Source organism: Strix aluco, chromosome 18, assembly GCF_031877795.1.
Source record: "Strix aluco isolate bStrAlu1 chromosome 18, bStrAlu1.hap1, whole genome shotgun sequence".
Lineage (NCBI taxonomy): Eukaryota > Metazoa > Chordata > Aves > Strigiformes > Strigidae > Strix > Strix aluco.
Genome location: NC_133948.1, coordinates 5,672,503 through 5,694,677, shown reverse-complemented (window position 1 = coordinate 5,694,677; position 22,175 = coordinate 5,672,503). Strand labels below are relative to the sequence as shown.

The 22,175-nt window shown below is 37.4% G+C and overlaps 1 protein-coding gene and 1 long non-coding RNA gene across 5 annotated transcripts in view; one reads left to right on the top strand and one right to left on the bottom strand.

Moving 5' to 3' along the window:
• SLC15A4 (solute carrier family 15 member 4) overlaps positions 1-12,683 on the top strand; it is a 30,749-nt gene extending 18,066 nt beyond the window's left edge. The window contains exons 6-8 of the mRNA XM_074843811.1: positions 2,245-2,400; positions 7,711-7,869; positions 11,261-12,683. Of these exons, the coding sequence (XP_074699912.1) occupies positions 2,245-2,400; positions 7,711-7,869; positions 11,261-11,409 (464 nt within the window). The 3' untranslated portion in view covers positions 11,410-12,683. The remainder of the gene's footprint in view (positions 1-2,244; positions 2,401-7,710; positions 7,870-11,260) is intronic.
• The window catches only part of LOC141931529 (uncharacterized), a 60,262-nt gene that overhangs the window by 14,568 nt on the left and 23,519 nt on the right, over positions 1-22,175 (bottom strand). For all 4 annotated transcript variants that reach the window (XR_012625613.1, XR_012625612.1, XR_012625611.1 and 1 more), the window contains exon 2: positions 14,784-14,824. This is a non-coding gene — a long non-coding RNA (uncharacterized LOC141931529). The remainder of the gene's footprint in view (positions 1-14,783; positions 14,825-22,175) is intronic.

The window sequence follows — 22,175 nt, the reverse complement described above, 5'->3', positions numbered from 1 at the left end:
CTTGTCTATCAAAGCCTAAGAAAGAATCAATAGATTCTAGATTCTGAAGTACTTGTCTTTGAAGATAAATTTACGGCAAAGTTTGGTATGTTATAGTTTTGCTCCTATGTGGCTAAATGCCTCCTAAATCTGCTTATGTTGTGAAGAGTATCAAACGCATTAAGGATCACTAGATGTTTTGAGGTGCAATAATTTTGTGTTGAATATATATGAATGAAATTATATCTTGAGTTCTTAGCTGGCTATACTGCTCTGTTTACATTTTAATTAAGTTCCACACTAAAATGTTTGTCAGCTATATTAAAAGCAAAATATCAAGAAATCCAGCTTTATTTCAATTACATCAGCTCTTCATAGTTCAGAGGGCACTGAGGTGGCTGAAGGGCTATAGAAAGATACTTAAAAGTATGATGGGTAAGTGGTCACCTAAAAAGAAGTGAGGAAGGTAGAGAAAATGTGGTGGCTGGCACTAAGAGGTACTAAGTTCCGAACAGTCTTCACCTCAAAAACAGATGTTATGAAGGAAAACAGTCTTTTAAGAAACATTTTGGGGCCTCAAGGTAGTATTTAAACAAACTTGAGTAATTCTAACCAATTTTCCCTCCACAACTCTTGTGTCTCAGAAGATTAGACTGTAGAGCTGTTTGCGAGATTTCATACTTGATAGATTCTGAACTGCTATGAATGAATAAACATGGACTATACAAATGCAGCTTTCGATCCTTTTCAAAGTACTTTGTAAGTCACTTGTGAACATGTGGTCTCTCGGTCTGGTTTTCAAAGCTCTAGCTCTAACTCCCTACAATGATAATGTTATCCTTAAGCATGTGATTTCTAGACCTAGTTACGGCCTCACCTACAGACAACAGGGGCTTTCCTTGGGCTTTCTTCCCAGGTTGGGCCTCTTGCCATGACTAGGACTAGTAAGAAACTGCATGTCATGGTGTAAGGTGGTTTTGTCAAACATCAGTCATTTCTCTTGGAACATTGTCACTTAGCAGAGAGATGGTGATCTGGTTGGCCCCCTCAAGGTTTGTATGTTACAGATTTGGGAAGAAACAGAAGAACAGATACTGTGCGTTAGAAATTGCTTGTGCTTGTTTATATGAAAACTGCTGTCAGTAGCTTTAGCCAACATCATATTAAATGTCCATGTCATCCTTTGGCTGCCTCTAGGAAAGAAAAAGCTAGAAATGAGGAAGCAGATGTAATCACTTGTACATGGTATGATATCCATGAAGCATCGTGTCTGTCATCTAAGCCTTGTACAATTTTTTTTTTTTTGTAAGAGGAGTGATGGTTTGTGCCCCAAGATTACGTCAGATCTTGGCTCAATAAGTAGGAGACCAAAACTGACAGGCATTAAATGGGAGGCCATGTGTGTGTGACACGTATTGTAGGAAGTAGTGTCATTGACTCAGTGTTGCTTCTCTGAATTGGTGATGAATAAATCCACCTTATTTCCAAGGATATTGAGAGCTCTTTTATAGAGGTCCTTTCTGAGTGAGCAGGGAGTTTTATTAACTATTAGCTATTCTGTGCATTTTATGTACCAGTGAGGCAAATCCTTTAATCTGGGCAACTTCAACAAAAACCCTACAGCAGTATTTGATATTCACTTTCTACTCTAAACTGTTGTGTTGAGCAAGCTAAAAATGGCTGTATTTTACACTATCGTGTCTATTTTTCATTCTACATGAAGTACTTTCTATGCAATGTATTGCTTGTAAATCAAGCTCTAATGAGGTTTTGGATCTCTTGGGATGATAAGTGTCATATAAATGTCATGATCATATTCATAGAGGGTTTTCAGAGTTCTACAGGACTCATGTAGCCATTTCGATAAACTAAATGGTTTCTAATTTATTAATACTATGGTGGCAGATGCAGTGGTTCAACACTGCAAAGTAGTAGTTTGTGAAAATGAGATTGTCTTTAAAAAAATACAACATAGTTTGTATGAGAAAGCTCTCAGCTAATCCATCTGGAAAAGGTTTAAGTATTTGTATAATTATTGCTACTGAATAAAAATATAATTGCAGATTCTATGGCAAGAAGGACTCTAGGTCTTGAAATAACAATAGCAAAAGTATTCTGAAATGCTTTTTTAGGAATTAAGGAAATACATATTCATATTTTATAATTTGTAATTGCAGTGCAGGACTGAATCCTAATTTCATTCTTAATATGAAGAAACAATGTTTGCATCTTAGGTCAATCTTTTTTTCCCCCCACTCCGTGTAGGAATTCTGGAAAGCAACAGACTGAAAATTGTCAAGGTTAAAACAATTAATCAGACAATTGGAAATGTTACATACCATGCCGCAGATTTGCCAATATGGTGGCAGATTCCTCAATATGTGCTGATTGGATTCAGTGAAATATTTGCAAGCATAGCAGGTAAGAGTCTTTGTTTTAAATCCGCTTTCATATCTATCATAAATAATGGATTCTTTGAAATGTTTACTTCTCAAATCATTATAAATAAGCTCTAACGTTCCCAAATACAATATTATACAATACAACTTAAGTGGCAAAGCACAGAATTGTCTTTCGCATTTGAAAACTGGCTATATAAGTTTTCAAGACTGAATTTCGAGCAGAGCAACTTAAAATATTTGCATGTCATCCAGTTAGCATTGGATATTTGCAAGCCTGAATGGAAAACAATATACTCCTTCAATATTGTGTTTTAATGCAGTATTGTTTCCTCTGAATCTTCCTCTGTGTTGCAAATAAAATTTGTGCTATGTAATTTTTTTAGCTTAAAAACTGAGCTCACAGTTTAGAAAATCAATTAGTAAATGGAAACACCTTTCTGAGGGGAAAAGGAAGAAAATAACCATCTTTAGAAAGATTTATCACCAGTTTAAATTCATGTTATTTGAGTTTTTACATCTCTGAAATAAGAAAAGTTATGTGACACTCAATCTGGACTAGGTTTTTTGTGAATATTAATAATGAATTAGCTATTTTTTATACAGTTGTATCTGCTTTATTTATAGATCTGTTTTTCTGTAGTTGTTTTAGTACTTCAATGTACTACTAGGCAAAGTGAAACACTGTTCAAATCTTGCCTTTCTTGACCAAATGCGAGAGATCTTGTATTTCTTAATACTGTTCTGTGTGATGTAGTGGACTGCTCTGTGATCATATTGATTTTTAAGCCGAAAGTGAAGTGGGAGGAGAGGGTGAATAGGACTTATTTTCTAGTCTGTTTCATATACTTGCAGGGCTCCTTAGCAGAAGAAAGCACAGGTAACTTAGCTGTTCTCACTGTAGTATGTCTACACTGGTTTACTATGATTAAACGAGTGAAATACTATTATGAATCTCTTAGCACAGTGTTTACATATCTAGAGCTTGGGAGCAATGCTTAGTTACCAGTAACAGAAACCTTTCATGATTGTAGAAGTACCTATTCTGATACTACTTAAATAGAATTGCGGAGCTACCTGATGTAACATCATGAAACTCCTCCAGTGACTTGATTTAAAAACCATTTAGTATTTGCTTAACTGTAGTTACTTATTAATGTGTTTGAAATACTGTTTCAGAATATTGAACTTTGAAGATCATCCATTCAAACTGGCATTATATAGAGCGCTTTTTCTTCGATTCCTTATGACAGAATTTCCCGGTTTCATTTCCCCTATAGGAGGTTACTTTCATTCCTCACACTGGGCAAGCACTGTGGGTTAAAATGAGATTCTCTAATTCTGTAAGATCTTGCTGGCGGTGGCCCCAGCTGTCACATGGCCCATTTGTTCCCCTCTTAGTGGAACAGAGAACTTCTGCTCCATCAAGTTTCTGGTTACATGTGTTCTACTGTCATCACAGTTGCTAGGAAATAAAACAGGGTGGTTGGATTGCTTGGCAAGTGGAAGAAAATGTGGGGTTTGGGTTTTTTTCTATCTGCTCATTTGCTCTAAGTTTTTCTTCCAGCTGTCTGGCCTGGGATTTCGTGTGACAAAGAATTAGACATATCCATCATGTATTAAACTCTACCATAGTTTTTTAGTATGTTGGAGGAATTCTTTGTAGATAGGGCTTCGTCTTGTGTGTATTTGTAGGTTTGTGGTATGCATTCAAATGCACCACTAGAGTACTCTTTCCTTCCTGGTGAGGGGTAGGTTGATGGCTCACCCTAGGTTGTTGTTGGGATCCTCCTGTTCACAGTGTGAACGCAGGGTCCTCCAGCAGTTAGCTCTATGCATGCACACCGCCTCCACCAGGAAACCAGCACCTAGCACAGACTCTTGTGAGAGTAAACATAGGGCGTAAGATCCTACTGGATTGCACCATCTGAAATCCTAGTTCTTCACTTCTTGTACTGCAGTAGTCAGTATTGTAGATGAGCCTGTAAGTGTTGAATGTCTGAAGGTCTGAGGTCATTATCTGATATCTGAGAAGGGTCCCATTCCTCGTTCGGTTTCCACCCCCACCCCTTCCCAGTGATGTATGGGCAAGTCCTTTAATTTGCTTCAGTAAACAACTAGTAATGTGTGGGGAGAGTTCATTATCTTTAAATCACACAAGACCCAAGATGCTAAACACTTCAGGTTCTTAAACAGCAAGCATGCTTTAGCAGTGCAGTCATTGGGTATCCCTTGCTAGAGGACGTATCTGAATAGTCATTGCTGTCCTGTGTTACCGAACATTTCATTATGTGTGAACAGTAGCCATCACAAATCCTAACACATAAAAATCTGAATATGGAAGTCTTGCTTAATAGAGTTACTTATTAAAACTAAGGCTGTATTTAGCACTTTTATGAAAAGAGTCAAATGAGTCACTTACCTTTAGTTACAACTTCAGGGATTGTCCTAATTAAAGCTGAACTCAGATAGACATGATTTATCAGAAATGCAAGTGTTCATGCAAAAAAAAATTTCTCCCCTCTTACACATTCCTGTTTCTCTGTCAGGCACCGTTACTAGTTTATAGGTATTCACAAGGGAAAAATAACAAACCTATCTGCAGGTTGTGGAAAGGTCAAGGACTTGATGCGTTCTCTGTTTGTTGAACTCCAAAACGAGAGTTGTTTTTTTCAACTGCTTTAGTGGCTTTCTTCATGAGAAGGCAAGTATTTAAGGCTAACACTATTCTTATGTGAGTACTCTGCTGTTCTGCATTTGCTGGGTCTGGACCAACAGCTTTATAACTTCAAAAATTGTTGGTCAATGTTAGGAAAAATGCAAATGCTTCTCTTTCTTTGAACCAGAAATTCTATGCAGATCTTAATTGCTTTGTGTATTACACTTTCATTTGAGTTGTTTTACAAAGGTTTTTTTTTTTCCTACGCTCTGATTGTTATCTAGACTGAATTCTTAGTATCTTTAAGAAGGCCTCTCAAGACTTCACAGAGTATACTTCACCAATTTGATATTAAAAGTTGATAAAGGCATCTATTGTGCTATGAAATTCAGCTTTAAAATAAGCAAACTGTTAATGGTTACAAAACTGTAGTGATTTAGAAATGTTTATTGTGACAAAAAGAGACTAAATATCATAAGAGCAGAAACATACGTTTGTTTTTTTGTTTACTGTAAAACTAAGCATATTCTTATTAAGCCACATTAGTTACACTTGAGGTACCTTTAAAAAGATGACACACATTGCATTAATCTTTTGTATTATTCTGTCAATCCTCTTAAAGCACCCTTATTTAACTGGGAATCGTAATCTCACATGACAACACCAACTAGAGGGTTTAATTTCAAAACTGCTTGTTTGAGGTAGCGTGAAATTGTTATCAATGGCTGCCAGCAGGCAAAATATCTCTGAAGGCAAAGAAAAGATTTTATATTCTTTATGCCAGATTAAATATTAGGGTTGCTGCAAACATTATTCAAGTTTAGAAACGTGCCTTATTTTGTTGCAAAAAGTGCACAGTGTTACACCCATTTTGGTTTTTGAGTCTTAAGATCTTTTTCCAGCAGTAACACTTGCATCCAGTATATCTGTAAAGCGAACAAGAGAAGAAATTGGCCAGATCCTTTCATGTGATATACTTGAGCTTAACTTGTACAGAATGTACAAAAGCCTGGTGACCAAAATGACCAATATTCTGGAGACTTGTGGCAGCTATGATAACAAGAGGTTAAAAAACAAGCTACTACTCCTGAGTGTAGTCTACTTTTTTTTCTTTAAGTGAGATTGAAAAATCTGAATTGTTATATTAGTGTTATATTATCTGAAGTGTTACATTAGTGGCACAACCTAGAAAAAAAATTTGAGAGTTTTCAGTTCTCAAAATAAATATAATTTTGTTTTCCCCCCTTCCCTGTTGCAGATGTCTCTCCATCTCTGTAGCGATTCTCTTGTTATGGTTTGAATTTACAGGAACCCATGCAGCTGAGTTGCATGAAGAATGTTTCAGTTCCCTTCTAGACTCAGACAGGTTGCTGTTGGCCCATTCTAACATGTTTTGCAAATGAAGAGAGAAGCAATGTGTTGGTTATCAGAGATTTCTCGGATGGCAGTGGAGAATGGTGTTAGATCAGTGAGAACATACAGTTCTGTTTCTTTTACAAGAACAAAGTTCCTCCCTCACAACAGGCAAATTGACCTATCTGGCTTTGAAGCATTAGGCCTTTTATTGAAAAGAAATGACAGTGTATTTCTATTAAACTTTGTCTGGAGTAGCAAAAGTCAAATACCAGTAATGGTGTAAATAAAGCATACCTTTATTATGCAAGATGGAAGATTTGTGCCATTTTCAGGTCTATAATGGTGTCTTTACCAAGAAAAATGTTAGATGAGGTAGCATTAATTTTCAGTATGAAGCAGACTGTTTTGAAACAAGCATTTCACCTGTCAGAGAAAAAGCTCTGCAAAGAATGTATTTGACTGTCTTGTGAATAATCCCATTTGATTTTTGACAGGAGTATTATTCTAAAAAGGAGAGTTAATCATGGGCATTAGTCTTTGCAAGGCAGAGCCTAACCTAGTGTGTTCTGTTGGTACTCAAATTCAGTAGCACAGATTTTCAAATTGATGTCACTGGTAAGTTTTTCTTAGGTTTATTGGTTGAAATTTGAGTAAGAATAGTATAAAGTTGAAGTCCCATTTCTATGAGTCTTAAAAAGAATAGGCTGGCAAGCAATTCTAGATCAAAATTAAATTAAAACTACTTCTAGCTACAGTTAATTTCTCTGTCTGCACATTCAGAGATAGACACTGAGTCTGTGAGAAATAAATGTTCCTGGTCAATGCAAGAGTGACCTTCAGTTCCTGAGTACTTTGTTCTCAGCAGGGAATGCTGCGTGCTTTGTAAACACTTCACAACAGATAGGCGATACAGAATCAAGTGAAATGGGGAACATGGAACTTGCCAGGTTAGAGTTAGTTTAATAAATTTCTTTGAGGATAATTTGAGACAGAAAAATTAATATGCTGCCTCAAAAGATTTCTTGATTTTACACATGTAATATTAGTAAGATTAAAGTGCATGTCTCGAGTGTTGTCCATTTAATGGGTTGATATACTGATGACCTTTAACAGGGTTCATAAAGCAATTTGAGGGAACTGGGAACTGATAGGGATTCACTACCCCAATTCCCTGTCTCCTGAAGTCCAAGGCTGGTTTTAGCTCTTTAACATACCAGAAGTAGTATACATCTGTAACTTCCATAACACTAAACTAGAACAAACCACTGTTGTTTCTTAGATCTTCCAATAGCTTTTTTTTAAAATCTTTTAATACAGGTCTAGAATTTGCATATTCAGCTGCTCCCAAATCTATGCAGAGTGCTATTATGGGGCTGTTTTTTTTCTTTTCGGGGATTGGATCATTTGTTGGCTCTGGATTGTTGGCACTGGTGTCTATTAAAGAAATTGGATGGATGAGTAATCACACAGATTTTGGTAAGTTACTTTCAGTGTATTCATAGTCTATAAAGTCTATAAAGAAGGCTTCCTTCAGAATCAGTTAAACAACAAGCATGTGGAACTGCTGAGTCTTAGCACAGTTATTTTAAAAATACAAATTTGTCTACTGTTTTTTTAAAGACAATTCGTTTTGAATATACGTATGAAGTAATGTGACTGTGCAAAATGATACATTCTCCTCATAAAAGTATGGGAAACATGTATGTAGTATTTTGCCTCTGTAAGGCCTGTCAATTACCTGTTCAGCTGTTACTGCATTTCATCACTAGAAATTACTTGGAAATTTTTGTATTTTAGTAAAAAATTTTTAAATTATGTGTGGAAGAAGAATGTATTTGGTATAAAGTATTGAAATTACTTTCTGTGGTTATGGGGATTAAAATGTACCCATCTCTCTCTTAGTGATTATTTAGCTTCCTAGTTTCAGGACACTTTATTGAAATTACCATGAGTTAATTTTGCATTTCTGTCTGCTAGCTATTTTTACTCTTAAAAGAAGTCCAACATATCATCTGCTTTTTATTGCCAGTTGAAGTTAAAAATAATTATTGGCACCAGTAGGTGGCACCTTGGGAATTTCAGAAAATCATACCATCATCAATGGGCTAATTAGTTCCAACAGAAGGAGTGTGAAGAGTTCTTAAAAACGTATGCTAGACCTACTGTGTATACATGGCTTAAAAGTGCAGCCTAAATTTACTTTAAATTTGGTATGAGAGAATTTGCCATTTAAACTTGATTTGCATGCTACCAAAAAGTAATGTTTTCTGGAACAGTACATATGCCACAAGTTGTCATCTTTGGTTTATAAGTTGTTCTTTAAAAACTGCAAAAGATGATAAATAGCCTGAACTTTATGGAAGTGTCCTCACCAAATGAAAATTTAATCACATGGAGACTTTTTTCCCAAATTTAAAAATTAGAAGAGCATCTTTTTCTGCAATTCTCTATAGAGGTGATTCAGTTGATAAGGTCTCAATAGGATGATAATAATTTCATATACATTAATATATGTGGTATTTGATGCTGCTTTTTTAGCCTCTTGCCTTTGTTTTCTGAAGCAGCCTAAGAGAAGACAGTGCCTAATACTCTCTCTCTAAAATATTTAGGTTGTGCTAAATATATCCAGAGTTGGCTAGAACTGGAAGATGTTTACCTTTCATGACTCATTAGTCATCTGTTTCGAATAAGCTACTCAGCTCAGTGGATTTTCTTTTGGACAGCTGTCAGAACTGGATATTTCTACCTTTCTTAGTCCAAAGACTCAATATACAATTGAGCCCTCTCAGCAGCTATACGTCTGGCTCAAGATTGAAGCACTCAGTGTGTGATTTTGATTTGTAGCATCCATAGTAGCTACTGTTTTAATTGTTTATCTCAGTAACTGTTTATAACTCAATTTTCATTTGGTATAGCATTATTGGAAGTTGTCAAATTCACATCTAGAATTTACTTAGGTCTTACAGGGTAGGAACTGTAAAAGGAGTCTTTATGAATGAATGACTTCTGAATTTTGCATTAGATGCTGTATAATAATTATAAGCACGTGCACCACGTTTCTGCTATTTATGCTAACTCATGATACCATTTGAAGTAATGGACTGCCTCCAAAACCTACTGAGAAAAGTTCACTCTCTGCTGGCACTTCAGTGTTGGTTGCTGCCATTGAAATGACTGTTATTTCTCTGACAAAAACTGAGATTTCATGGGTTTAATATCCCATCTCATAAAGGATAATTACTATTCTTTAAACACGTCTGCTTTTGAAATGGAGATTCACATGTATATTGTATTTTAAATGTCAAGGAAAGACTCCGTTTAATTTTATTGCATTTTATTATAAGTTCATTTAATTGAATCTTAAGTTTCAGTAATTAAAGTAATTTAATCTGAACATTTATAGGCATGCTGCATGAACAGCTTGTTAGGATCGATGTATACTTCACTATTTTTACTGTCTCTAACCTTTTTGATAATCATAATGGTCCAATTGGCTGTGGCTCATGTGGCTTGTTGGAAATGAGCCACAATATATTGTTCTTGGAAGTACAGCAATGGTTAGTGCACATTTCTTAATAGAGGAATAATGTTTTAGCAACGAGCTTTCTTAATTTAATATTATTTAATGTGGTACAAATCACTAATTTATAACAACTTTGAGGGAATGTCGAAGGTGAATTGCACCAAAAAGAAACCATGTATGGTTGCATGAATTCTAAACTTTGTTCTAAAAGAAAGCTGAGAAAAAAATCTCAATAATCGCTTTCTTTATATCTACAGAGTTGCCAAACCTTTTCCTTAATAGTATTCATGTTTTGATTCTTTTTATCTTTGACTTAGCAGAGAAGGGAGGTACAGGCCTCCAGATGCAGAAAGACCATATAGCATTAAACAGGGCTGAAAAGGCTGCTGGAGTGCACTCTCTAATATATATAATACCAAAAAAAAAAAAAAAAACACCAAAAACTTTTACCTGTTTCAGTTAAGCTTATGTAAAACATGATACTCACTTTTTTTTTCCCCCATGACTAAAGATTTATCACTGCACTGTATTCTCCAGACTCCTTAAAAGCTTATCAGGTGAAGATGGTAAAGGCTTTAAGTTACTAGCCTGTATGAGTGTAGCTCTGCTTCTATCTTGAATGCCACAGTTCACTGGGAGCTGGTTTCTAAACAGTTTACAGTCCAGGGCTTCATTTGCAGAAATGTCTTTTTCAGGTCCATTTAGTGGCCACAACACAGGGGTATTTTCTTTTTTTGCTTTTGAAATTAGTTGTCTCCTCAAAAATTGGTAAGTGATCGCTATTATAATACGAAGAAAGTAAATCATATATGAAAATACACATTGAGGTTTTTAGCCATTTTATCTGAAGTTACAAAGCATTGCAATTTTGCAGCATAAGAAACCAGACTTAAAAAAAAGGGGGGAGGGCAGAGGGGGAAGAAAGGAAGATTATTAGCCTATTAGCCTTTTTCAATTGTTTTGACTCTCATGAAGCATGCCCACTGCTATATGTATATAGTCTTTGTTTGCACAAAGTTTTTAAAGTGGTAGGTGGAACTTCCAGCAATTTTTCGTAAGAAATCACACAGTAACAGCACATCAGCTTCTTCAGGGACATTACGTGGTTTAAGGCATTGAAGCACAAAAGAAAGCAATTCTTGTACTCTGTGCATCTTCCTCAGAGGTTCCATCTTTTGCTCTGGATAATTAAAAATGAAACTATGCTGTCAGATGGAAATGTGATTTGGTTTGGTTTTGCCCATGTTTTGCAGAAAAATCTTCACTACCTAAGCTTGAAGAGATTGACATTTTTATTTGTATAATCTTTATTAATGTTTATTTTTTCTCCCCAATTCTTTCTAGGTAATATTAATGGCTGTCAATTAAACTATTATTTTTTTTTGCTGGCTGCTATCCAAGGAGCAACCCTCTTGCTTTTCCTTATTGTTTCTGTGAAATATGATCATCAAAAATCAAAGATTAATGAAGTGGCTACCAATGGGAGGATCTGATAGCTGTTACAGAGCAGACTTTATTACAGCAGCACACAATGAAGTGGCAGTGCACCTTGAGTCTGCGAGATCTTGTTTTCTCCAGTGAGACTCTGACTAGACTTGCATGTTACAAGAGTTCTCGCCCCTGCCCCCTTTTGTGTACTGTAGGTAAGTAAGTGCCTTATGTTGGCAGGGCTCGTTTCTTGCACTACGTCCTGGCAGAGGACAAACACAAATCTCAGAAGTGTATTAACTCTAGGCATTCAAGTTGCTCTTTGTTAATTGTGAGAAGTTTACTTAACTCTTGAAAGTTGGGACACTTACACTTGGAAATTGAGTATAATGAGACACATGTGACATGGATTGTTCCTGACTGAAAAACTCTGCTTAGTGAAGAACAGTGGATCTAGAGAAACACTCAGCAGTCTCAAGCCTACGTTGAGGACACAGGAAAGAAAACATTTTACAGAAACCTCAAGTAGTGGTTACAAGAATAAATTTTCAATCCTGAGAATCATTTTTGGGGGAGAAACAAGGACAAATTAAACTGCAGATTAGCTCAGATTAAGAAGAAATGCAGTTTTATAATTGACCTTTCACTGGCTGCGTCTCGAGGGTTTAAGTCCAAGCTTGCAGTCAAGAGTATCCAGTACTGAAGGCTGAATTATATGTCACAGTAGCTTGTCACACAGCTGCTGTAAATTTTGGTGCGCAATGAACACTTGTTGGGACTGAAATGGTTTTACTTCAGCAATGTTGTTATTTTTGAATCTGCATTAGATGTATTAGGACAATATGGAAACATACATCTTTTGACAAAGCACTGTTCAGTCTAACGCTGTTACTTCCCTGGGGAATATTCTAAATATTTTCAGAAAGAAAACTGAGATTGAATTTTCAGAAGATGAATGCGCAATAACAATTTAGAAGCCTTTCAGCCAGTTCCTTCAGTCTTGTGTCTTACTTCTAGCTAACATGCTACAGGGTTTGTATCTTTCAGCAACACATTCCTATAGCAGAGAAAATGGTTTTATGTTCAGCCTCTTGAATTTTAATGATTCTAACAACTGTACTTAAGATTATGCGCAGACTGGTATGGAAGATGCAAGGAAATATGCAAAAAGAAAATAAAAACTCAACTTTTTATTAATGTGTTGAATTTTTATAGTTTCCTTTGTCTGCATTTACGTTGTTAAAATGTCCTTCTTTTGTATGAGTTTACAAAATAAAATGAACTTTCATGCTGTGACCTTTGACCCTTTGTTTCAAGGTGAATAAAATTATACTACAAATATTTTGTTCTTTAGCCTTTATTTCCTAAATATACAGTGGAATGTTACTAGATTTCTAAATGTGCACTGGCATCCTATTAATTTTGTCAGATAATATAGCTGTCCTGTCTTTGCCAAGATAAATCAGTGTAGATGCTTCAGTATTGCATTACTTAATATGATTTAAAATTGGAATAACTGATGAAAAAAAGTAAGCAACATCTCATATGAACAAAAGCTAGTTTTCTTTTCTAACTTTGTCTTAAAAGCTCCATATGCTGTGTTTCTGGAACATCCCATTTATAACCAGCTAAAGAAGCCTAATATTAAGATGGTATAAGCTATATAAGGAACCATATAGAGACCAAGTAATTTCTTGAATGTATGCTGTTTCAGTCATGCACTTCTGATACGGGCATGAAGCTGTAGTGTTCCATGTTTATTTCATTTATTTCCAAAGCATATATCATCACAAGAGAGAACTGGGTTGTGACCGCTAAGTAGTATTCTACTAGACTTATGAAGATTTTGCTTTTAGATGTGTTCCTTCTTCTGAAGGATGAGTACTGTTCTCAGAACCTCCAAGAGGAGCGTTGTGCTGGTGTTAGATGTTATCAGCTTTGGTGTCTGTGTACTTACCACTTTTCCGGTAAGCGAACTTAATTAATTGCACTGTTTTTTTTTCCCCAAGAGCTAAAATTTTCAACAACATTCATACATTTCCCATCTGATACAGGTCTGCTAATCACAGTTAAAACTGAGTTTAGTGAAGAATGGAGAGTAATCTGCAGATTACCAAAGAAAGTGGTATCTAACAGTAACTGTGACTGTACAGGCAAGCTTTAGTGAAACTACTATTTAAGGAAAAAGACAATCAAAAATACTAGGTTAGCCTATTCAATATTTAGGCAAATGTCTTTTACTCTGTTACAAGCATACAGGAAACGTCTGCATGTTTCTATAGGGCCGTAGTAGTTCTAACACTCTAGAGATGAGACTGAACATGCAATCAGTTGTATAATTTAATTTTTATTTGGAATGAGTTGGCTGAGCTCCAGGCACAAGTAATTATGACCATTTATGAAGATTAATCTGACACTTCTCATCAAAGGGATAAGGCCTTTTTATGACTCAAAGGCTTAGCTGATTCTTCCTCCGTCTTATCTTTTAGTGTTTCCACACCAGTCACAGAAATAAGACTAATCAATTAACTTTGTGACTGAGCACTGCACCTCATTAATGAAATACCTTGGAGCGTACAGTTTGAATTTAGTTACATTCACTTCTTGGATTGTTCCAGTGCAATAGGAAGATCTGACAGGAGTCACCCCAATGGATGTTTCTAAGCCTCTGACTTTGCAGGTGTCTTAAATTCAAAGCACAACATTGAAAAGTAAGTACTTGTTTAACATGAGCAGATACCTGATTAAAGTTCATTACTTTTCCTCATAAAGAATTATGAATAGAATAAGCTTGTACCTTATAATGCCTATGTAAGCTATGATCTAATCATGTATGAAGAACAGCTGCCTGGGACTCTGTATTTCATTTTAGATTATAAGGTGGATGCATTGCTCATATAATTGAGGATCTTTCAAGAGTACAGCAAGACCTGTTTTCTCGTGCCTTTGTGTCTACAGTCTATACTGAATATCCCTCCTCAGAGAAGGGGAGTCTTTTTTTCATTTATTATGCGTAAGTAAACCTCCAGAGTGAGTTTAATTACAGTAGTTGAGACATCCATCAGTATTTCCTTTAAAAGTCTGTAGGCAACTCTGTGAGTTGTTTTTGCTTTATTTGGGTGTTTTGGGGTTTAACGGAAGTTGCTCAGGGCTGACACTTGTCAGATAATGTTTCAGCTTAACAATAAGCCTGTATTAAAAGATGCATGGAGTTCTTAACATTTTTTTTTGTGTTTGAAACTGCTTTTTGAAAAACATCATCCTAGTGATTTTGTTTATATGCAGGGCAGGTTATGTTACTGCAGACAAGCCTTCTGGGGAAACAGATTACAATGCTTTCCATTTGAGCAGTCAATAGTTTGAGATGCAAATTCACTTCTGAAGAAGCAGAGAATTTGTAGACCAACACTCAGCGCTACTAGTGGAGTAATGCACATACCTGAGAGCATGGTACCTGCTGGCCCCCGAGCAAGGATGTAACTGCAGTGAAAGAATAAAGAGAACTGAGGTCAGAAGCTATTAAACTATAAGTATGTAAATAGACACTTTACTCCAGGTAGCACTGAGTTCAGAATAGCAATAAACAGTACTTTCAGTCCAGATTGCCTAGTGACAGTTAATATGATCTGGTTGTTGGCTGTTTTTTCATGTCATGTATGCACTATGGTTTAATAGTCCTTTCCATCTTTGAGTTAATTTTTCCATTACCGTATTCACAGCATAGACTTTGTTCTGTAAATCAGTGAAAAGAATAGTTGTCAAAACCTAGTTATATAGTAATTGGATCCACTTACAGTGGTTTTCAAATGACCCTTACTACATGACTAGTAATCTCTAACCTACAGTCTGTTGGATTTAAAAGATCATAAAGAAGAATGAAAAACATTACACTTTTACAAGTATAGAATTGGGAGTTAATTACAATCCATCCCACCAGCTTCAGTCTGCCAGTGGCTGTAGTAATGCTTGACAAAGGAGGGAAAATAACCTAGTGTACTGCAGAATGATGAGAACAGAAAGAGCTAGGAAGTTGTAAGTGGCTACTTTATACCCTGAAGGATGAAAGGTTACTTTTCTTTCTTTGATTAATTCTATACTCCCTTATTATGTATTTTTTATTATTTTTCTTAAACATGCTTCCTTGATCAGGACATTCTCCTACAATGAGTAAGTTCAAAATATATACGTTGCATTAATGGCTGCCCTTCAGTGGAAGGGAGTGTCTGTGTTTGGCTGAGCTGCGACTGCATTTTCCATGGACAGTCCTGAGCTAGCTAGCTACAGGCTGGAAGAACTACAGCACGGGTTGGTATGGACGATCCTTGGCTGGCTCTGCTGCATCAGGACACATCACAGTACATGTCATCAGCGTCCGCCCGGCAGTCTTAGATCTAGTTTACCCAAACTGCAGGCACACCGAGACTGCAGTGTAGACGTACTCCAGTACTCCTATTCCTCTCCTTTGGTGCATAGCTACTGTGCAGGATTGGTAAGACTTCTCATCCTCCTTACTAGGAAATGTTACTCAGTAATGAGATTTAGTGATACAACAGAGTCCATAAATCACTTTTGACAGGGAAGAGAACACTTTAATGGACAAGGTAAAACAAGGTAAATACTGCTTAGGCTTTTGAAGATGGAACTTCAAACAGCTAACATGCTTTCTGAGATATACTTGACTATCTGCACATCTAATGCTGTACATCACAATCTCTTCCTATCTATCCCATCACCTTTTCAAGAGTAGTTTTCTCTTGGCTCTGAACTGTCAGGAGACCCTGAGGTCTTGAATAGCTCTGTCTGCTGTAGCTATGGAAACTGGTTAATACCATGTATCAAAACAAAATTACTGTAGCATATTTAAGTAATAATAACTATTAGCTTGATCATAATGACAAATGGCTTTACTGTCAGGCAAGGTGCTATAAACTAGTCTGCAAACTAAGCATCTGTGGGGAGCAGTGTTCTGCTCAGAGTTAGGGTGAAGGGGCTTTGAGGGAGAAGATGCTAAGGGCTAGTGTATAGCTCCAAGTTTTAGGCAGATTGCTCTGCAGACCCTGCAATAATTAAAATGAGGGGAAGGGTTCCCATTAATTAATTTAACAATTTATGACTTGGTCAAACTGATCCAGAGTTAAAGCACAACTTCCTAATGTCATTTGGCAAATTAATATCCTGCACAGGAAAATCTGGATTAAGTTCCTAGAGTGAAATAATTAAGATAACACGTTGGCAGACTTTGAAGTGAGTTTTCATCCTGCTTGTAGCTAGGCGGAGGATAACACAAATGCAGTAATTCTGGAGCCAGGGGACATCAGTGAGATCCCAGTGATGCCTGTGAAGGGCAACTTTACATTTAAATTCTTGTTCTTTCATTTGAAAGCATTGGATAAGCTCTATCCCCTCAACTCCTGACACACAGCCACCACTGGGGAGAAGGGTCAGTCAGATAGAAAATGAAAAGCAGTCAGTCCAAGGATGGAGTAAAGCAGATGTGCAGATGCACAACTTATGTGACATTGCAACAGATACGATACTTCTCTTTCCAGCTTTGTCCAGACATTTAGGGGAGGTGCTTTTTTTTCCTGTCACGTCAGAAAATTGTCTGAAAGGCGAGGGATCACTGCAGAGCACTGGCTTGGCTATCTTACTTAGCGGTTTAAAAAGTAAAGCTATGCTAATAAAGCATTTCTAATAGTGAAGTTATCTATTTTTTTTTTTTTAATTCCCGTGTAACACATCGTCAGTGAAGTACTCCTTGACAGCTTAATGATTCTGTGTGATTTCATAATAACAATTATACCCCAACATTCAGCTCTTGGCTGGATAAATGTGAGTGCCCTCACTGACTTCAGCAAATTCCAGTATTGCTCTTACGTTAAACATCAGGAATTTTTCTGCTTGTTTCTTAAGACATTACTGATTGATAATCTCCATACCATCTAAATATCTGTCAGCTCATCAAAAATTAAAAGAAACATGGATTTTGGTAGCTGTCCCAAAATTTCCTAGGTTTTTAATGCAGAATTTAGTATTGTATTAGATGTCACTGATGGGAGGAATTCAATTAATGGTTACTTTACAAAATTCATTGGTGATGGTCATTTTTGTTGTCTCTGCTGCCTCCATCCACCAGCTGGCACAGAAGACTTTAGCAGCAGTGCAGTGTATTGAGAGACAGTTCATGACTAGAGGTTATGATAGTCTGGGTGTGAGACTAGAGTTGCTGGGGTAAGAGAGGGAAGGTGCCCTTCCCCTTCTCTTCCAAGTAATTAAAGACACAGACAACCTTTATGGGGGCTCTGTTTGTAGGTTTAGTTGGAACAAGACCTGAGGGATGGGACCATGTCATTCGGGCTCACAGCAGACAAATGCTTTCAACTTCTATGGCATCTTGTGCAAATATGTTTTGAGATGTCTGTCTTGAGGCATAAAAGCCTGAAGACATTTCAAAAGGTCTGAAACCCTGCAGACTAACCTGGATGAAATAAGCTGGTTGTGTATTTCATCTGTTCAGCAGAAAAAAAAACCCTTCTAGATGCTGCAACCTGCAATTTAAGAGTTGATAAATTTCATCTTGATTCTTGCAGAAATGAATTAAAAACAATGCAAATGTTTCTACTTAAAAGCCTGAAGGACTAAAGGGAGACAGATGATTACTCTCAAACAGCAGACATTTCACCTCAAAGGCATAACTCAGAAACATGAACCAGGTGTTCCTCTGCTTGTAAATACTGCACAAGCACTGTAAGAGGTAAATTACCTAAAATGGCAAAAAAAACTAGAATAAAAGCAGCAGAAGGGATCTCTGCTGTAACTCAAGCTTTTACAATGTCATATAAAGTTAAAAGGTGATGAACTTTAAAATTAATTCATTATTACTGCACCTTCTAATTTCTTTACTGTTGCTACATGAAAATCCTATAGAAATACTGCCACAGGGCTGTCAGAGCTGCACTGCAGAAGATGCACAAATCACTGGCCATGCTTTGGTTTAGTTTAACACTGGTGCTAACAGATAACACAGGTCATAGTTAGGACTCTTTTTTCTACAGTTATAATGAGTATAACCCAGTAGTGGTCATGTCACACGATTAGTTATACCTGCCTTCTCTTACTGCTGTAGATTACATAACCCCTTGTTATGATAAGTATTAGTGTACAGCCTGGGCTACACAGATTTTAAAAATAACTTATTCAAATACAAAACATTAGATTTGTAAGTTAAGTAGTGATGGGAATCATGGGCCATTGGACTATACCTCTGGTCCATCTCGTCCATCAAGGGTGAAGCTATTATGAAAAAAAATACTTAGGAGGTTGTTTGGATATGATAGTGCAGCAGGTCTGTGCTGTGATTGAGCTTGAAGAGCTACTCGAAATTGTTACTCTAAATCAGACCAGAAGAAAGAAGTAGAGGGAGTAGTCATAGAGTAAAGGTGTACATTGCTTATGTTGGGGATCATCTACAATGGCAGATATCTAGGAGTGTATCTAGATTGTCAATAGCTGTTCTATGTTAACTCCTCATTTTGCTACTTATTTTGCATGGACTACCTGTCTTACAAGTTTTCACAGTTTTTATGTGGATTCATTTAAATGTGAAAAGCATTCATAGTATGAAGGAGAGTTTAGAGACATGTTTGAGTCACCTCTGACAACCCAGTGGTCACCAGTGGAGCCACTCCTAACTGTGTGTAATTTTAATCTCCCAATTGTGAAGCAACGTAACCGAACACAAACCTTTCCTTTGTGCTGCAAACACCCTTTGCACCGAATCAGCTCACCTGGAGGGCAGGCTGAGAGCTCTCCTGTAGCTACTGATGAGCTCAACAGACCTGCAGTGACTTATTTAAATGCTGCAATTCAACCATATTTCTGAACCTAAAGGGTCAATGTAGCAAGTCAGCATAGAGAAGTGATTACACCCTAAAATAAGCAAAACTGAATTTTAAACCATTTTTGCATTGTAGAGAAGCCAAACAGGTACTAAAAGTCTAGAGAAGCCCTTAAGTCCTGTTTCAACAGACTGGAATCGTGGTAGTTTAACCTTTACAACTTTTCCCCTCTTTACTGTCTTATGGTAGCCTACACATCAGTTGTGTGGCAGTCTAACACCATTTACAGCTGTTAACTGAGCCCAGGAACGGTGGAGGATGATGGGTAAAGCCTGTCAGTGATTCTGTTACAGGTTTTCAGAAGTTTAATAATTTCAAAAATTATATTGTGCATGTCCACAATCCTCATCATTTCTAAATTCCAACTCATCAAATTTGATAATCTCAAATGTTATGAAGTTGTTCTACATGATGCAAAACTGTCCAAATTCAAGTACTTATAAAAACATGAAGTGCTACAATAATTTGAAATAGCTGTGTGCTTTGCAAAGCACTCTCCTATTGCTGGAACACTTCAAATATTTTTATAATGATGTCAAACTGGAATGTGGTCAAATAGCCTTTTGAAGTAAAAGAGGAAGACATCAAAACACACTTCACAGAGTGAGAAAAGCACTTGGAGTATCTTGAAAAATAGTAATTTCAGCTCATCTCCAGTTTTCTGAAGCAAAAGTCTGTATGTTGATGCTGTTAAAGCAGAGATTTGTCCCTTATGGATGTGTTCCAGAGTTCGGGTCCTGATCCTGCAAACAAGCATTTGCTTCATTTTTTTTTATAGTAGGGGCATGTGTGACCCCAAAGCCCAGCATGTTTTGTGGCTTCCTAGAGGCTGCCATCCTAACCAGTTCTTTCAACAAGCCATGGAATGTTGACATGAGTGGGAATTCATGTTCACAGTCAGCATTACCTGGCCAACACCGTGAACCCAGCTGAGCAGGGAAGAAAAAGTGCTCTCAGGCACTGAAAAATGCAGCCTGGTATCTCCTTCTGCTGTAGTGAAAGAAAATATGACATAATCTGCAGATTCCACATTGTCCTAATTCTTACAAATTTCCGTACCCAAGACAGCAGTTGGCTATCCATGGAAGTCGATCTACTTTCAGCTATCACTAAAGTATGTGCTGTGCCTGCCTATGTGTACACCAGAAAAGCTCTAAGAAACTTCACATGATTTCTCAGCAGTTAATGTATGCTGAATCCAGAAGCCTGATTTTCATGTTTCTTGGAAAAGACAGCTAATTCGGGGTTCAAATTAATTTTGTTTAGTTTCACACAGGAACTGCCTCTAATTAAAATTGTGCTACTGCATCACTCAGCCCTACAGACTATGTAGTGGGAAAACATGCCAGGATAACATCCTCCTTCAATTTCCTCTTTAATTTTTGGTACAATAGATGTATTTTCTTCTGTCTTCTGACGAAGAGACTAATGCATCCCTGAAGTTAATAAAATGATATGGGGTCATTTTTATTGAAAGAAAGTTAAACATCTACTGTGTCTATTGCAGTATATTAAACAATATTTTATTATTCTCACTTCTCTGACCCAATTCATGTCCCTGGCAGGCAGAGAACCTTATTGTCTGCTTTTCTAATACATGTAGCAATTTAAAATGTGCCTGTGAAATAAAATTTAGAGATACACACCAGCTGCAGATACAGGCAGGCAAGGACAGGTGGTAGGAATGGTCCCTGGCTGTCCTGTGATAGCCCACCCAGCTTGCGAGCCCTCCCTGCTCCCCACTCTGTGAAAGGGCACAAGGAAATTGCTTCAGGGGACACTGCAAAGGAAGAGGAGTCCATACAGTGAGCAGCAGTGTTGGAGAAGCGGACACAGCCCGCAGCCACTGCAAGCAGCATCAGTGCTTTGAACGGAGCCAGCGGTAGCAATCCTCCACGTCGAGCAGCAGCGCTGCGCACAACGGGTGTACGTCCTAAGTCTGCTTAGAGTTCATGGCACTCCACTCACAGATACCAGCTAAGAGCTCACCAAGAAAGGAACTTTTTGTGTGTGTGCTAAGCATGATGCAAGTCTAGCAAGAGAGAGCACCTGGCCACAGAAGGACATCTGGGTAACGGTACACGGTGAGGCACAGCACCGGGACAGGACTTACCACGCCTCTGCCAGAAAGACGCAGGCTCCTGAGAGATCTGCGGTGCCTGGGATGTTTAAAGCAAGCCACACCTACTCTTAGTCTTTTCCTTCTCTAGTAGGAGTAGGATGCTACTAGCTATTACAAATGAGAGGCACATTGTATTGAGTCTTTTTTTATACAAATTCAGGTTCACGCAGCAGATATCAGATTCTTTGTTTAAAAGGTTTTTTTGCAGATGGGAAACCAAGACTGCCTGACTACTCGTGTACCTGAAAAGCAAAAGGTCTGCCCGCAAAAAAAAGTTATTACTGCTGAAACCCATCCAGATGTCAAAGGACCATAAGGAGCAGAGGCACCACCTCAGTCACAGCATTTCAGCTTGCAGCTGCTGCAGTTGTCTGCTGTAGCCAGATCTCTTGAGTTTCCTCAAGGTACAGGGAGGGGGGGGAAAAAAAAAAAAAGAGTTTGGGGATGAGGAGGCTGTTTTAGGGTGGGTTTTAGGGTGGTTTTTTTTTTTACATGGGAAATGGGGTAGTGTTGGAGAAATACGGTGATTTGCTTTCCCTTAAGCTTTGTTGAAATTGCAGCAGTTTTGGTAATGCTTCATCTCTACCGTGGGGAAGCACATGGGGAAAAGGAAGGCAGATGAACATTTTTAGTCTTTTTTCATCCAGTTCTGATGGAGGCTGGGAGCTCAGGGACAGGCATGAAAGAAAAACACTTCACTTCATATTAACATTTCCTTACACCCACTTAAGAGCCCTGTATGTGCCAGCAAAAAAACAAGACTAGAGCATCCGTGGGAAGAGAACACAAAAGCAAGAACACTGTGCTCAAG